Source organism: Marmota monax, unplaced genomic scaffold, assembly GCF_021218885.2.
Source record: "Marmota monax isolate L192 unplaced genomic scaffold, Marmota_monax_Labrador192_F-V1.1 WCK01_AAM20220418_F8-fsc00035, whole genome shotgun sequence".
NCBI classification, from domain to species: Eukaryota; Metazoa; Chordata; class Mammalia; order Rodentia; family Sciuridae; genus Marmota; species Marmota monax.
In genome coordinates this window covers 1,198,885-1,215,575 of record NW_026691961.1, presented here as the reverse complement: position 1 = coordinate 1,215,575, position 16,691 = coordinate 1,198,885, and the positions used below count along the sequence as shown (strand labels likewise).

At 35.8% G+C, this 16,691-nt stretch overlaps 1 protein-coding gene across 1 annotated transcript in view; it reads left to right on the top strand.

The window, feature by feature from the left end:
• The window catches only part of LOC124093499 (phospholipid-transporting ATPase ABCA3-like), a 167,521-nt gene extending 157,746 nt beyond the window's left edge, over positions 1 to 9,775 (top strand). The window contains exons 26-30 of the mRNA XM_046445959.2: positions 1,746 to 1,933; positions 2,981 to 3,151; positions 3,570 to 3,760; positions 9,171 to 9,244; positions 9,635 to 9,775. Of these exons, the coding sequence (XP_046301915.1) occupies positions 1,746 to 1,933; positions 2,981 to 3,151; positions 3,570 to 3,760; positions 9,171 to 9,244; positions 9,635 to 9,775 (765 nt within the window). The remainder of the gene's footprint in view (positions 1 to 1,745; positions 1,934 to 2,980; positions 3,152 to 3,569; positions 3,761 to 9,170; positions 9,245 to 9,634) is intronic.
• The last annotated feature ends 6,916 nt before the right edge of the window (positions 9,776 to 16,691 follow it).

The window sequence follows — 16,691 nt, the reverse complement described above, 5'->3', positions numbered from 1 at the left end:
AAATTGGGAATATTTTAATGTTATTTGCTGTTGTTTGTTTGTTTGTACTGAGATGCTTAACCACTGATCCAGATCCCCAGCCCTTTTTATTTATTTATTTATTTTTTTGAGACAGGGTTTTGCTAAGCTGCTTATGGCCTCACTAAGTTGCCGACACTGGTTTTGAACTTGAAATCCTCCTGCCTCAGCCTCCAGAGTCTCTAGGATTAAAGGCATGTGCAACTGTGCCTGGCTTAGTTTTCTACTTTTTGTCCCTGAGATTGAATTTATTGATTTCTATGTAACTAGAAATTTATCAGTTCCATTAAGGATTTAAATATTATTTGCTTGGAATAGAGTCAATATTACTTTGTGACTATTTCCCATTAATCATTTCTTTTCGTGGTGAAATCCTATCAAGTTTACAGGGTTATTCTCTCACCTCTACTCTGATATTAATCCTATCCAGTGTTTTCATTCCATATTGCAGTTTTCCATTAGAAATTTCCATTTGGTTTTTTACTGGGGGAGGGGGTGTATGTGTGTGTTTGGCTGGGAATCAAACCCAGGGCTTCACACATGCTAAGCATTCTACTGAACTATACCCCCATTCATTCCATATCATTCTTTATGATAAGTTCTATTTGTGCATTGTTGGCCTATTTTTTCCTATTACAAGCATTTTACTCATTTCCTTTACTTCATTGAACATAGTTATAAGAGTTTCTTCAAAAGTCATTTCTGCTTATTCTAGAAACTTGCATAGTTTGGGATCAGTCCTCGTTATTCTGTTTTCTCTGAAGCATGGATGATGTTTGCTCATTTAATTTGTGAGTTAATGTTGACCTTGTGAATTCACAGGACCTTGTGAATAATGTATTTTTTCATTTTGCTACAGTTCTTCAAAGAGTTTTAAGTATTCAACAAGCATTTAGTGTGGCTAAATTATAAACTTTATCTATTCCATGTTAGTCATAAGCTAATAGCTCAGCCCAATTCTCTTAGCATTAACTTGGCTAAATATAAATACATATAACTGTATACTTTAAATATAATATTTATTCGCATACATACTGTATTAATGAGCTTTTCATTGCTGTAACCAAAATACTGGACAAGAACAGGTTAGAAGAGGAAAAGTTTACTTGGGCTCATGGCTTCAGAGGTTTCATTCTTTTGTTGGCCAACTCCATTGTTCTGGACCTGAGGTGAGGCAGAATGTCATGGTGAAAGAAAGCTGCTCAGCTCATGACAGTAAGCAGAGAGAAAGCACAAGGATCCAGGGACAAAATATATATATAATCCCCCAGTCACTCACTTCCTCCAACCATGTCCCAGGTACCTATAGTTACCACCCAGTAGTAAGTCATTCAAATTATTAATCCATCAAATGGATTGATCTACTGATTAGGTTACAGCTCTAATAATCTAATCTAATCATTTACTTCCTGCATTAACACATGACTTTTTTGGGTGGATACCTCATATCCAAACCAAGCATGATTTATAATTACTTGGTCTGAAAGAAGTTACTTAGATATTACTGGAAGTGAAATCTTATATATTACTTTAATGTATAAGAATAGCTATTTCCTATTCAAATAGGCAACTTCATCTAACAAATGAAAATTTACCTTGGGCACATAGTAGTCATCCTTATGGGAGTTCTAGGGTATCAAACCCTTTTAGTATTGTGAGTAGTGTATTTTAGTCACATGAATTGTATGTTCATGGAATAGTTGACATGGATCCATTGCTTGATTCAGATTAGGTCAAGAATTGGCTATGGTCCTCAGTCTGATTCTGTGCTGAACCACATGACAGGTCGGGAATTGCTGATCATGTATGCCAGGCTTTGGGGGGTCCCAGAGTCAGTAATTTACAAGTATGTAGAAGCCTTTTTATGTTCAGTGCACCTGGAACCACTTGCTGACAACGTTGTCTACACATACAGGTGAGACTTTATGCTATTACACTTAATAAGCTACCTATCCTCTGCTTCTACATTTTAGAAGGAATGTCTGAAAACTCAACTTACACCCCTCTGACACAAAAGGGCATTGACTGTGAAATAACCTAATGTCTTGTTAGGGCTTCGATATCAGGAATACAGCAGATCCCACTTACGTGAGGTTAACCCTTTGTGGACATGAACTGTAACCTTTGCCTTCAAAAAAAAGAGCACATTTATTCCTATCTGTCTATGGTTTTTTGTCTCCCCAAAATAAAAATATCTTACCAATAATGATGCTGAGACAAATTACAACAAATGTAATTTCAAATTGCATGAAGGGGCTGGTTTTGTGGCTCAGTGGTAGGATGCTTGCCTAGCACATGTGAGGCACGGGGTTCAATTCTCAGCCCACATAAAAATAAATAAAATAAAGATCTCATGTCCATCTACAACTAAAATTACTTTTTTAAAAAAATACACACAGGGGCTGGAGTTGTGACTCAGTGGCAGAGTGCTTACCTAGCATCCATGAGGCACTGAGTTCGATCCCCAGCATATAAATAAATAAAGGTATTGTGTCCATTACAACTAAAAATTTAAAAGATACACACATAAGAATATTCAACTTTTTTGTATGGATTTATATTTCTTACGTAAATGAGGTTCATTTACAATTTTGATTCCCAATTTAAAAAGCCAATTGTGCCACAAATCAAATGATGAATATTGTACTATCTGAATTTTAAACTGCACTAATAAAATAAACTAGCCAAGGTCCTGGAGCATTTTTCGTATTAAAAATTTTTTTTTAAATTGTGAACCCTTTTGCAAACTTACTGTTGATACAGTGGACAATAACTGAACATATTTTTCAAAAAAAATACATATATACACACACAAACATACACTTGGACTTGAGCCTGATGCTTTGTTAGTCTTATTAAATCTGTGTTCTAGATGTATAATCTGTCCTATGAGTTACTGACATGAATGCCCTTATATTTTTCCTTCTCTTCCATATGTCCATCACCTTCTTTGACCATGAAGTGGAGGAAACAAACGTAGGCTGAGCACTGCTATTGCCCTAATGGGAAAGTCCTCGGTTGTCTTACTGGATGAGCCATCCACTGGCATGGACCCAGTAACACGACACCTGCTCTGGGACACAGTTACATGGATCTGTAAAACTGGTAAAGCTATCATCATAACTTCTCACAGGTATGAACCATTTGGAGTCTTGGTTGGAACTTAGAAAAGGTTGCATTGTGCATAAGATGGAATTAGTTTGAGCCAGGACTGGTGAGTTAGTGGACTTATCTAAGCATATGAACTATAGGGGAGGGACTGCTGGTTAGTGGCTGAGTGTGCTCTAGAGTTCAGCCAAGAAGACTCAGTAGAGTCCTGGAAAGAAGAAGTAAAGGAAAACAGAAGTTAGGAAGCTGTTCCTATTGTGGATTTATCCATCAACTACTTTGTTTTTTAAGTTATCCTCTTCCAAATATGACCTTAGGGGGGTGATCATCTGCAGAACCAAAGCTTCTGCAGAATTCCAAGCCTTCCAAGCCTGAGTCTGTTTGAAATATAGAATTTGTCCCCTGCAAGGGATTTCTTCATCCATATCTCTTTGTCGTCCTAGCATGGAAGAATGTGAGGCCCTCTGTTCTAGACTGGCCATAATGGTAAAGGGGATGTTCATATGCCTAGGCAGCCCTCGGCACGTCAGAAATAAGTTTGGAAATATACACACTCTAACAGCAAAAATTAATATTTCTAAGGATGAAGATAAAGTTAAAGAGTTTAAAAAATTCGTTGAGAAAACTTTCCCAGGTAATCTATGTAGTTCTAATCCATGATGATTGTGTTGTCTTTATTTGTTTTTCTGTTACATGTCCTCAATAATTATTGTTGTCACTGTGTTATTGATGTTTATTGAGCATTTACATTAAGCTTCTTTTGAATGATTTTTTCTTATCCCTGATTGTAGTAAGAAGTTTTCACAAAACATTAGGGACTTGTACCCCAATTTTTGATGGAATCAATCAATAAAGCTGAAACTGTTCATATGTATTAGAGTTAAATCATCTAAAGATAGGTCTGTATTATGTATCCGTGATTATTCATTCAGGTTTCCCTCTGTGTTAGGAGCTTTTCATCACTGTGACAAAATACCTGAAATAAACAACTTAGAAGGAAGAAAGATTTATATTTATATTTATTCTGTTAGACATAGGGTCTCTGGTTTAATTTTTAAGTTCTTGATTCACTTTGAGTTGAGCTTTGTGCATATTGCTCTCAATAGGGATTTAATTTAATTTTGTTGCATATGGATTTCCAGTTTTCCCAGAACCATTTGTTGAAGAGGCTATCTTTTCTTCTATGTATGTTTCTGGTGCCTTTGTTTAATAAAAGATAACTGTAATTATTTGTGTTAGGGTTGGTTTTTAGAGGGAATGATTTCATTTTTTCTCCATTTAAAATGATGTTGGCCTGGGGCTTAGCAAAGATAGGTTTTAGGATGTTGAGATATGTTCCTGTCATTCCTAGTTTTTCTAGTGTTTTGAACATGAATGGGTGCTGTATTTTGTCAAATACTTTTTATGCATATTTTGAGATGATCATATGATTTTTAAGTCTATGATGTGATGAATTACATTTATTGATTTCCCTATGTTGAACCAAACTTGCATCACTGAGATGAACCCCACTGGATCATGGTATACTATGTTTTTGATGTGTTTTTCTATTTGATTTGCCAGAATTTTATTGATAATTTTTGTATCTATGTTAGTTAGAGATATTGGATCTGAAGTTTTCTTTCTTTGATGTGTCATTGTCTGGTTTTGGAGTCAGGGTGATATTGGCCTCATAAAATGAATTTGGAAGTGCTCCCTCTTTTTCTATTTCATGAAATAATTTGAGGAGTATTGGTATTAGTACTTATTTGAAGGTCTTGTAGAACTTGGCTATGTATCCATCTGGTCCTGGGCTTTTCTTGGTTGGTAGGCTTCTTATGGTGTCTTCTATTTCATCATTTGAAATTGATCTGTTTAACTTGTGTATATCATCCTGATTCAGTTTGGGTGAATCATATGACTCTAGAAATTTGTCCATGCTTTTTATATTTTCTATCTTATTGGAGTACAAGTTTTCAAAATAATTTCTAGTTATCTTCTGTATTTCTGTAGTATCTGTTGTGACATTTCCTTTTTCATCTCAGATGTTAGTAATTTGAGTTTTATCTCTCCTTCTCTTTGTTATCATGGTTAAGGGTTTATTCATTTTATTTAGTTTTTCAAAGAACCAACTTTTTGTTCTGTCAATTTTTTCAATTGTTTCTTTTGTTTCAATCTCATTGATTTCAGCTCTGTTTTTAATTATTTCATATCTTCAACTGCTTTGGTGTTGATTTGTTCTTCTTTTTCTAGGGCTTTGAGATGTACTGTTAGGTCATTTATTTGTTGACTTTTTCTTCTTTTAAGGAATGAACTCCATCCAATGAACTTTCCTCTTAGTACTGCCTTCATGGTGTCCTAGAGATTTTTATATGTTATATCAATGTTCTCATTTACTTCTAAGAATTTTTTAATCTACTCCTTGATGACTTTTGCTACCCGTTGTTCATTCAGTAGCATATTATTTAGTCTCCAGGTGTTGGAGTAGTTTTTATTTTTTATTTTATCATTGATTTCTAATTTTATTCCATTATGATCTAATAAAATTCAGGGGAGTATCTCTACTTTTTTGTATTTGCTAAGAGTTGCTTGCGGCATAATATATGGTCTATTTTAGAGAAGGATCCATGTGGCTGAGAAGAAAGTGTATTCACTCAATGAAGGTTGAAATATTCTATATTTGTCAGTTAAGTCTAAGTTACTGATTGTATTATTGAGTTCTATAGGTTTTTTGGGGGGGCTTTTGTTTGGAATATCTATCCAATGGTGAAGGAGGTGTGTCATCCAAAATTATTGTGTTGTGGTCAGTTTGACTCTTGAACTTGAGAAGAATTTGTTTGATGAAATAGACGCTCCATTGTTTGGGGCATATATATTTATAATTGTTATGTCTTGTTAGTGTATGGTTCCCTTGAGCAGTATGAAATGTTCTTCTTTATGCCTTTTGATCAACTTTAGCTTGTAATCTACTTTATTTGATATGAGGATGGAAACCCATGCTTGTTTCCACAGTCCATGTGAGTGGTATGATTTTTCCCAACCCTTCACCTTCAATCTGTGGATGTCTTTTCCTATGAGATGAGTCTCTTGGAGGCAGCATATTGTTGGGTCTTTTTTTTTTTGATCCAATATGCTAGCCTATGTTTGATTTGTGAGTTTAGGCCATTAACATTCAGGGTTATTATTGAGACATGATTTGTATTCCCAGCCATTTTTTGTTTATTTTGGTATTTAACATTTCTTAGTTTCTCCTCTGATTAGATTTTCCTTTAGTGTAATACCACCCTCTGCTGATTTTCATTGTTATTTTTCATTTCCTCTTCATGGAATATTTTGCTGAGGATGTTCTGTAGTGCAGGTTTTCTAGCTGTAAGTTCTTTTAAATTCGTTAATCATGGAAGGTTTTTATTTCATCATCAAATCTAAATAGATTTCTTCTCCCCTACCTCCCTTGTTGTGGGTTAGCACCCACAAATGAGAAAATTTGGCCTTTGCATTTTGGGGATTGGCCTATTTCTCTTAGCATGATATTCTCCAGTTCCATCCATTTATCAGCAAATGCCATAGTTTCATTCTTTGTTATTACTGACAAATATTCCATCATATATATACACACACACACACAAACTAACTATCTCTCTCTCTCTCTCTCTCTCTCTCTCTCTCTCTCTCTCTCTCTCTCTCTCTCATGCTCTCAGGGATTCTATCTTGTCCCTAACACACACATATCTCTCTCTCCCCCCCCTCCCCCCTCCTCCATTTCCTCTCCTACCCTCCATTTCCTCTCCCCCTTCCTGGCTATCTAAACTAAGCAGCTTTCCTTTGCCATTCCTCCTTTAAGTTGTTCTTTTCTGGTATTTTGGTCACAACAAGGAAAAGCTGACTAATACAGACTGTATCTTATCATGTGCACCTCTCTATAGGACTTCTTGAGTGTGCTCATATATGGTAGCTAGATTCCCATACATCAAATGATCCTAAAGAAAGCATGATGGAAAGTACAATGTCTTTTATGAACTAGTCTAAGATACCACATCTGTTATTTCTGTGATAACCTGTTGTCTACACAGGTTAGTCCTATGCACTGTAGAAGAAAACTAGACAGGGTATGACTATTGAGATGCAAGGATTATTTGAAGCCATTACAGAGGCTGGATACCATACCACATGTCCATCCATCAACAGTAGTGGTGCTGTTATATACTGAAATATGAAGTAATGAAAATGAAGTTTAGCTATAGAGGACAATATAGATGAGTGAGAAGAACCAGATAAAAAAATACATGCTGTACAATTCCATTCATGTAAAGAACAGAGAAGTCAAAAATCAAACTATAGTATTTAGTGTTTCATACTTCAGCGATAATACTATAAAGAATATCAAAGAGACGCTTACCATAAAAACCAGGAGAGCCATTGTCTTTAAGTAATACACTTTCTGGTATAAACACATAGTTGACATCTAGAATGTTGGGTGTCAGTTACATTTGATTTTTTTGTGAATCACTAAGTTATGTGCACATTTGATTTATTTCACAATAAAAAGGCTTAAATTTTTAAATTACTCATGGAGACTATGTGTGTATTCGTTACAAAATAATTACTATTGTAAATGACATAGAGATTATTTCTTTAAAATATTTTAATCTCAATATCCTTTGCAATAATCTCCAAGTACATGATAATAAATGTAATACATCTGTTAATAGGGAGTGGCTACAATATTGATACCATGATTTCTAAAGCTGTAATATATAATTTCTGCAACCAATGCCTATAGATCTGTGTTTATATATATAAATTTTATCTTTCCTTTAAAATGAACTTTGCCTACTTATGGAAATACTAGAGATAGTATACCTCTCCTACACACAGACACAACTAGTAGAAGAAACAACATCTAAATTTTACAAGCATAGTTTCAAGATTACATTTTTAAAACAAAGTCCTATAGAACATTAGTCTCAGATTTTGCAAAATGACTATATGAACTATTAATAGTTTATACCTAAAATTTATTTTCCTGACTTTTGCAATTTTAATAAACTATAGGCAATAAAAATATATTTCATAAGGAAGTAAATCTATTGAAATAGTTCACATGTTCATATATAAGACTAATAGGCTTTGAATTATGTATTTTTTTTTTAATTTTTTATTGTGGGTTGTTCAAAACATTACAAATTTCTTGACATATCATATTCCACACTTTGATTCAAGTGGGTTATGAACTCCCACCTTCACCCCATACACAGATTGCAGATTCACATCAGTTACACATCCATTGATTTACAAATTGCCATACTAGTGTCTGTTGTGCTCCGCTGCCTTTCCCATCATCCACCCTCCCCCCTCCCCACCTCTTCCCTCCCCTCCCCTCCTCTCTCTCTACCCCCTCCACTGTATAACCCTGAGGGTCTCCTTCCATTACCGTGCAATTTCCCTTCTCTCTCCCTTTCCCTCCCACCTCTCATCCCTGTTAAATGTTAATCTTCTTCTCCTGTTCTTCGTCCCTACTCTGTTCTTAGTTACTTTCCTTATATCAAAGAAGACATTTGGCATTTGTTTTTTAGGGATTGGCTAGCTTCACTTAGCATAATCTGCTCTAATGCCATCCATTTCCCTGTAAATTCTATGATTTTGTCATTTTTTAATGCAGAGTAATACTCCATTGTGTATAAATGCCACATTTTTTTTATCCATTCGTCTATTGAAGGGCATCTAGGTTGGTTCCACAGTCTTGCTATTGTGAACTGTGCTGCTATGAACATCGATGTAGCAGTGTCCCTGTAGCATGCTCTTTTTAGGTCTTTAGGGAATAGACCAAGAAGGGGAATAGCTGGGTCAAATGGTGGCTCCATTCCTAGCTTTCCAAGAAATCTCCATACTGCTTTCCAAATTGGCTGCACCAATCTGCAGTCCCACCAGCAATTGTATTTTTGTATTAACTGCATAATCTGTATCCTTGAGTGTTGGGGTGGAAATTACTTAAGGAATTTTTCAAAATTCTGCCAAATACTGGGTTTCTTTTCAAAACTCACCTGTCAAAATCTTTCCCTTCTTAGGTAACGTTCAAAACCAGGAGTATCAAGGGATTATTGGTTACTTCATTCCAAGCAAGGAAATTTGCTGGGGAAAGGTGATTGTAGAAATTATACCCTTCTAACATTGTGTGTTAATAGAGGACTAATAGAAAGCATTGAGTTATAAGCATGTCAAAAGGGAATCTAACATCAGCAGAAGAGCAGAAACTTTCAAGTTAATTTTCAAAGGGTGCTATGTTTTTAATTTATTGAGATTCTGATCCTAAATTCTGTTGTTACTCCATATCCATCAAGAGAATGGGAATGGAGAATTGTCTCCTTTCCTCTATTTTTCAACCAGCTTTTCCTTCTACTTTCTGACTCCCCCTTTTGGTATGTTTGTGTCCCTAAGCATAAACCTGGCAAGAACTGGGAAATGTAGTGTGGGGAAATGGTTTATCTGAGAATATTGCAATGGTAACTCCATCATTTTTTTTCTATTAAAGGTGTTTAGTATTTTGGAGAAAGCCAAAGTGCTATTCAATTTAGAAGACTATTCCATCAGTCAGATAACACTGGAACAAATCTTCTTGACCTTTGCTAATATTGATAAAAAGGAAAGTACTCAGTCAATAAACCTGACATGAGATTCCATTCCAGTGACCCTTTTTCTTAGACTGCTGCCTACAACATAATACATATTTATGCATTTTGCTTGTGTGCTGTCTCTCACTGTTTCATGCATGTACAAATTGAATCCCTAAGGAAGAAAGTATGTAGCCTGGAGATCTGGAGATTAAGGCGAGCAGCCTATTGTCAAGAACTGTGAAGGATCTGAGATTTTACCCTACTTCCAACATAACAAGATAGCTTGTTGTAGTGTTATAGGTGCTGGCAGAACACATCAGTATCCTGGGTCAAAGTTAGAGGACATTTTTACTCACAGCAAATGCACTAGAGTATCATAAATTGTGCCAGTTCCTCAATCCCTAATTCTCACACAGTAGCATAAAGAGAGTGAAGTGATGCCTGTTATATTGCAGGAGAGGAATCAAGCTTATGGAACTCAAATTTTTTGATAATGATCAGTAAGTAAACACACCTGACCTTTGCTCTGGAAGAAAACATTATCATTATACTGAACATTAGGTAAACTTTCCCTCTGGTCCAGAAGGAAATGCTGTCTCTCTTCAAAGACCATGTGATGGGATATGGGGAGGTTCAAGATGGCAGATTAGAGGAAGGCTACATTTCCAGTTGCTCTGTGGCTCAGGATTCAAGCAGCTGGAGTGATGCTTCTTAATGAAGTGAGAAAAAGGGATTTTACTAAAATTCAATACTGGACAGTCAGAATATCTTAGAGACTCAGAAATGTGGGTGCCCTGGACAAAGAACATTGGAGCCAAGCAGGTTACAGCAGTGGCACTGGTTCAGCACAGAGGGGAGGGATAACACTGTCAAAGAAAGACAATGGGAAGATTTGACGTGGGGAAAAAAAAAACACTGTACATTAGAAAAGCAGCCTCAACTTAGCTGATAAAGAGGCTGCACAGCAAACTGGTGTTTGAAAAGTATTCTGTATTTCTCAACTTGCAAACAGAGAGCCTAGGTGGGAGTCATCTTGAGGAAGTCATGCTGTAGCTTGCTGTGGTGGAACCCAAGAAATTATAGCAAACATTGCCGTATTGTCCCAGCAAGACCCTGACATGGCCTAGGGTGTACCTAGCAGAACGTGTGTGAAAGATACACAAAGAAGATTGTACCCAGGGAGATTAAAGTCAAAAAATGAAGGGGAGCCTATGACATCTTTCTCTTTGAGTATGACACCTCACGTGACCAGATAAAGAGGGCTGGGAATCTCAATAGTCAGGTGTGAATACACCCATGGAGATTAAATCGGAGAAGGATATGTTCATAGCCAGTAGTATGGAAGATTGCTTCCCCCACCCCACCAGTAGAATTCTTGTGAGGCTCGGGAGATCTAGACTCCAGCAGAGACTGGAATCTACCTGGCCGTAGGCATGTGTTGATCTAATTTCTCCAGAGCACATAACACCCAACTATGCCCCCAAGGCCTGATTAGACCTAAGCTCCAGCAGCCAGTACTCCCCTCATAGAACAATGAAACCGCCCCACCCTGGGTGTGCATCTTTCTGGACTGTGCAAAACACTACTTGACAGTACTTCCCACTCCATCTTATACTGGTGAGAGTGGATGCTTAGAGCTATTTTAGCCAGCTTCAGTCTTTGACTATTCCAACTGCTCTAACTGGCAGCATAAAAAGAGAAGGGGCTCACAAAACTCCAAAATGGATCAAGGACTAAGGAATAAAACCAGAGATCCTGTGTCTAAAAGAAGAAAAAGTAGGCCCTAATCTCCATCATGTGCGATTAGGCCCCAACTTCCTTAATAAGACTTCTTTGGCGCAAGAATTAAAATCAAGAATCAATAAATGGGATGGACTCAAGCTAAAAAGTTTCTTCTCAGCAAAAGAAACAATCTGTGAGGTGGATAGAGAGCCTACATCTTGGAAGCAAATCTTTACCCCTCACACATCAGATAGAACACTAATCACTAGGGTATACAAAGAACTCAAAAAGCTAGACACCAAAAAAATTAACCCAATCAATAAATGGGCCAAGGACCTGAACAGACACTTCTCAGAAGAGGATATACAATCAATCAACAAATATATGAAAAAATGTTCATCGTCTCTAGCAATTAGAGAAATGAAAATCAAAACCACTCTAAGATTTCATCTCACTCCAGTGAGAAACGGCAGCTATTAAAAATACAATAAGTGTCAGCAAGGAAATGGGGGAAAAGGTACACTCATACACTGCTGGTAGGACTGCAAATTGTTGCAGCCAATATGGAAAGCAGTATGGAGATTTCTAGGAAAACTGGGAATAGAACCACCATTTGACCCAGCTATCCCACTCCTCAATTTATACCCAAAAGATTTAAAAAGAGCATACTACAGGGACACAGCCACATCAATGTTTATAGCAGCACAATTCACAATAGCTAAACTGTGGAACCAACCTAGATGCCCTTCAGTAGATGAATGGATAAAAAAATGTGATATATATACATGATGGAATATTACTCATCAATAAAATCATGGCATTTGCAGGTAAATGGAAGGAGTTAGAGGATAATGCTAAGTGAAGTTAGCCAATCCCAAAAAAACAAATGCTGAATGTTTTCTCTGATATAAGGAGGCTGATTCATAGTGGGGTTGGGAGGGGGAGCATGGGAGGAATAGATCAACTCTAGATAGGGCAAAGGGGTGAGAGGGTAAGGGAGGGGCATGAGGTTAGAAATGATGGTGGAATGTGATGGAAATTAGTATCCAAAGTACATGTATGAAGACACGAGTTGGTGTGAATATAATTTGTATGCAACCAGAGATATGAATAATTGTGCTCTATATGTGTAATAAGAATTGTAATGCATTCTGCTGTCATATATAAATAAAATTAATTAAAAAATAAAAAAGAGGGAGTAGCATAAAATAGTACAAATACAGCCCTTGCTCTGTACTTGTACTATTTTGACCACCTCAATGGGGATGATACAAATTTTTTCATTAAAAATATTTCTTACGATGTCAACTGGTTTGTGGATACACACACACACACACACACACACACACACACACATATATATATATATATAGTACATATATGGTAGATATATATATGAGATATATATTTCTTTTTCTCATTTTTGGCATTTTTTAAGTGGAGTTATTTTCTTCTTTGCCATGTCTTTTGAGGGTTAGGTTTTTCAATTTGATTTTGTTGTTTTATTTTTGTTTGATTCTCTTGTTTCTTTCTTCTTTCTTCTCCCACTAACAGCTCAATTCTCTTCCTTTCTTTACTTTTTTATCCGATTTTTACTCTCCTTCATAACCATCACTTACTGCATCTCCCCTGCATCCTCCCTGTTCACATATTGAACATTCTAAACCTTTCTACTTTCTTATCACATTTTCTTTTTTCTCATCAAACTGTATTTTTATCATCTTTTAGAAATGTTTGGTTTATATAATTCCTGCCCCACAATTCATTTTATTACTTCTGTGGATGACATAGTTAACACCTGCAGTTTACTTCAATGCCAGATCTACTTCACAGTTATTTCTTTCTTTCTTTTCTTTATTTTTATTTTTTTTATTTTTTTATTTTTATTTTTATTTATTTATTTATTTATTTTTTGCTGTTGGCAGTTGCTGACCACACCATACCTTTTTGTGTGTGGTAACTATTGTTGTGGATGTTATAGTAGGCACCCTGTATTTTTTGCAATTGTTTGTGTCCCCCTTTTCTATGAGGTGCTGAAGAATCTACAAGGATACTACAAGTTCCCAGGTTAGAGACACTGCTTCTGAACTAAACTCAGCCAAATGAAAGTACATCCTGATCCACACCCAAACAAACCACACTCAAAATCAGCTATACTTTAAGACAAAGAAGAGACAAAAACCCAAATTAACAACCAGGCCCCAAGTAGGAATGGGTAGGGGTGGACCTTCAGTTCCCAATCATTGATATCCACTCCTATAGCATAAGCAATATAACACAAAGTCTGTGGATACTACACCTACACTTTGGCAAGAGAGGACCATCCCCTAAAAATGGCTCATATGGAGAAATACATCCCAACAGATGCATAGAACCCAACCCAAGAATACAAGAAATATATAAAAATAAGGTAACACAGCATCCCCTAAAGCTCATAATTGACCAGCAACTAATAACTCTAAAGGATATTGAAGTAGATGAAACATCAGATAATGAAATCAAAAGAAAGATTGTAAAAACAATCAATGAGTTCCAAGGGAACACAGAAAAACAACTGAATTGAGGAAGCACACACAGAATATGAATGAGAAAAGGAGATAGAGATATTAAAAAGAACCAAACAGAAATATTGCAAATGAAAGACACAGTAAATCAAACTGTTCAGTGAAAGTTTCTCTAATAGAATAGTACATGCCAAACACAATCTCAGAGCTGGAAGACAAAGTCTCAGAGGTGGGAAAAAACATGACCAACCTTGACCATGCAGACAGTCTTAAAATAAAACAACTAACCATGACCAGAATATATACAAAATCTGGGACATAAAGGGACCAAATTTAAGAATCACTGGAATTGAGGAGAGTTGTGAAGTGCAGGCTAATGACATGGATAACCTTTTCAGGGAAATAACTGATGGACTTCTAACTGATGGATTTCAAGATACAGGAAGCATTCAGAGCCCCAAATATACAAGATCAAAAAAGAACCTCTCCACAACACAGTATAATTTAAATGCCTAACATACAGAACAAGCATAGTAATTTAAAAGTCTACAGGTCACATTTTAAGGCAAGCCAATCAGAACTACTTCTCATTTCTTAATACAAACTCTAAAAGCCAGGAGATATCCCCCCTACTCCTCCCCTCCCCTCCTCTCCCATCCTTTCTCTCTATCCAATCTAATGTGACACACTTTTTTTCTTTTTTCTCATCACAACATCATATATGTATTCTGTATAACAATGAGGTTTTCCTTCCATCTTCCATGCAACTCCCCTTCTCCAAAATTAATTGAGAATAGTGATACAGAATACCAGAACTTCTGAGACACTCTGAAGGCGACATAAAAGTTTATGAGTGCTTAATAAACAACCTAATAATTCATCTCAAGGCCCTTGAAAAATAATAAACCAATTCCAAAACTCATACAGGGAAATAAGATCAGAGAAATTAAGGGAAAAAAAGATAAGTGAAATAAAGAGTTGGTTCTTTGAAAATATAAACAAGATTTTTAAATCCTTAGCCAAACTAACCAAGAGAATGAGAGAAGACCCTAATTTTATTAATAAAATTAGAGATGAAAAAGGAGAAATCACAGAAATCCAGAGGATCAATGGACATTACTTTGAAAACTATACTCCAATAAATTGGAAAACCTAGAATAAATGGATACATTTATAGACACATCCAAACTGCCAAAATTTAATCAAGAGCACACAGAAAAACCTACACAGATAATAAGATAGAAGCAGTAATAAAAAGCCTTCCAACAAAGAAAAGCCCAGGACCAGATGGATACTCAGCTGAATTCTATCAGACATTTAAAGAAGAATTAATGCCAATGCTCCTCACATTATTCCATGAAATAGAGATGGAATATTTCCAATTTTTTTAATGAAGCCAGTATCATACACCCAAACCAGGTAAGGGCACATCTAGAAAGAAAACTACAGACCAATATCCCTAATGAACTTTGATGCTAAAATCCTTAATAAAATATTAGTAAATCATATTCAGCAACATATTAAGAAGATTGTACATAATGATTGACTTGGTTTTATTCCAGGGATACAAGGATGGCTTGACATACATAAATCAATAACTAATTCATCACATAAATACAATTACAGACAAAAATCACGTAGTCATCTCAGATGCAGAGAAAGCCTTTGCCAAAATTCAGCACCTGTTAATGATAAAACATATACACATACTAGGGATATAACATCATACAGGCAGTATACAAAAACTCAAAACCAACATCATAGTGAATGGGGAAAAACTGAAAGCATTTCCTTTAAAATCTGGAACAAGACAATCATGTGAACTCTCCAGTTTAATACAGTATTAGAAATTCTACCTAGAGCAATCAGGCAAGAGAAGGAAATAAAAGGTATAAAAATAGGAAAAGAAGAAGTGAAACTGTCACTATTTGCAGGTGATATGCTCCTATACTTAGAAGATCCAAAGCTCCACGAAGACTGCTAGATCTAACAAACAAATTCAGCAAAGTAGTAGGTTACAAAGTCAATAGCTTTCCTATATACCAATAATGATTCTGCTGAGAAATAATTCAGAGAAACAATTTTGATAGTTTTTTTAAAAAATGTAGGAATAGGGGCTGGGGTTGTGGCTCAGTGGTAGAGTGTTCATCTAGCATGCACAAGGTATTGGGTTTGATCCTCAGCACCACATAAATGTAAAATAAAGATATTGTGTCCACCTAAAACTTAAGAATAAATATTTTTAAATGTAGGAATAAATCAAGGAGGTGAGGACTTCTACAACAAAAACTATAGAACATTGAAGAAGGATATCAAAGAAGGCACAAGAAGACAGAAAGACCTTCCATGTTCATGGATAGACATAATTAATATTGATGAAATAGCAATACTACCAAAAGTAATATACAGATTCAATGCAATACCCATCAAAATACCAATGACATTCTTCACAGATCTAGAAAAACAATCCTGAAATTCCTTTGGAAAAATAAAAGATCCAGAATAATCAAAGCAATTTTAAACCAAAAAAGCAATTCTGGAGGCAAAGAGATGTAGTAACAAAAATTGATTGGCACTGACATAAAAACAGATACAGAGAGGAGTGATGCAGAATAGAAAACACAGAGAGAAACCCACACATCTGCAGTAATCTAATCCTTGACACAGGTGTCAAAAACATACATTGGAGAAAAGACAGCATTTTTAACAAATGATGCTGGGGAAACTATTTACTTTATATATAGAAGAA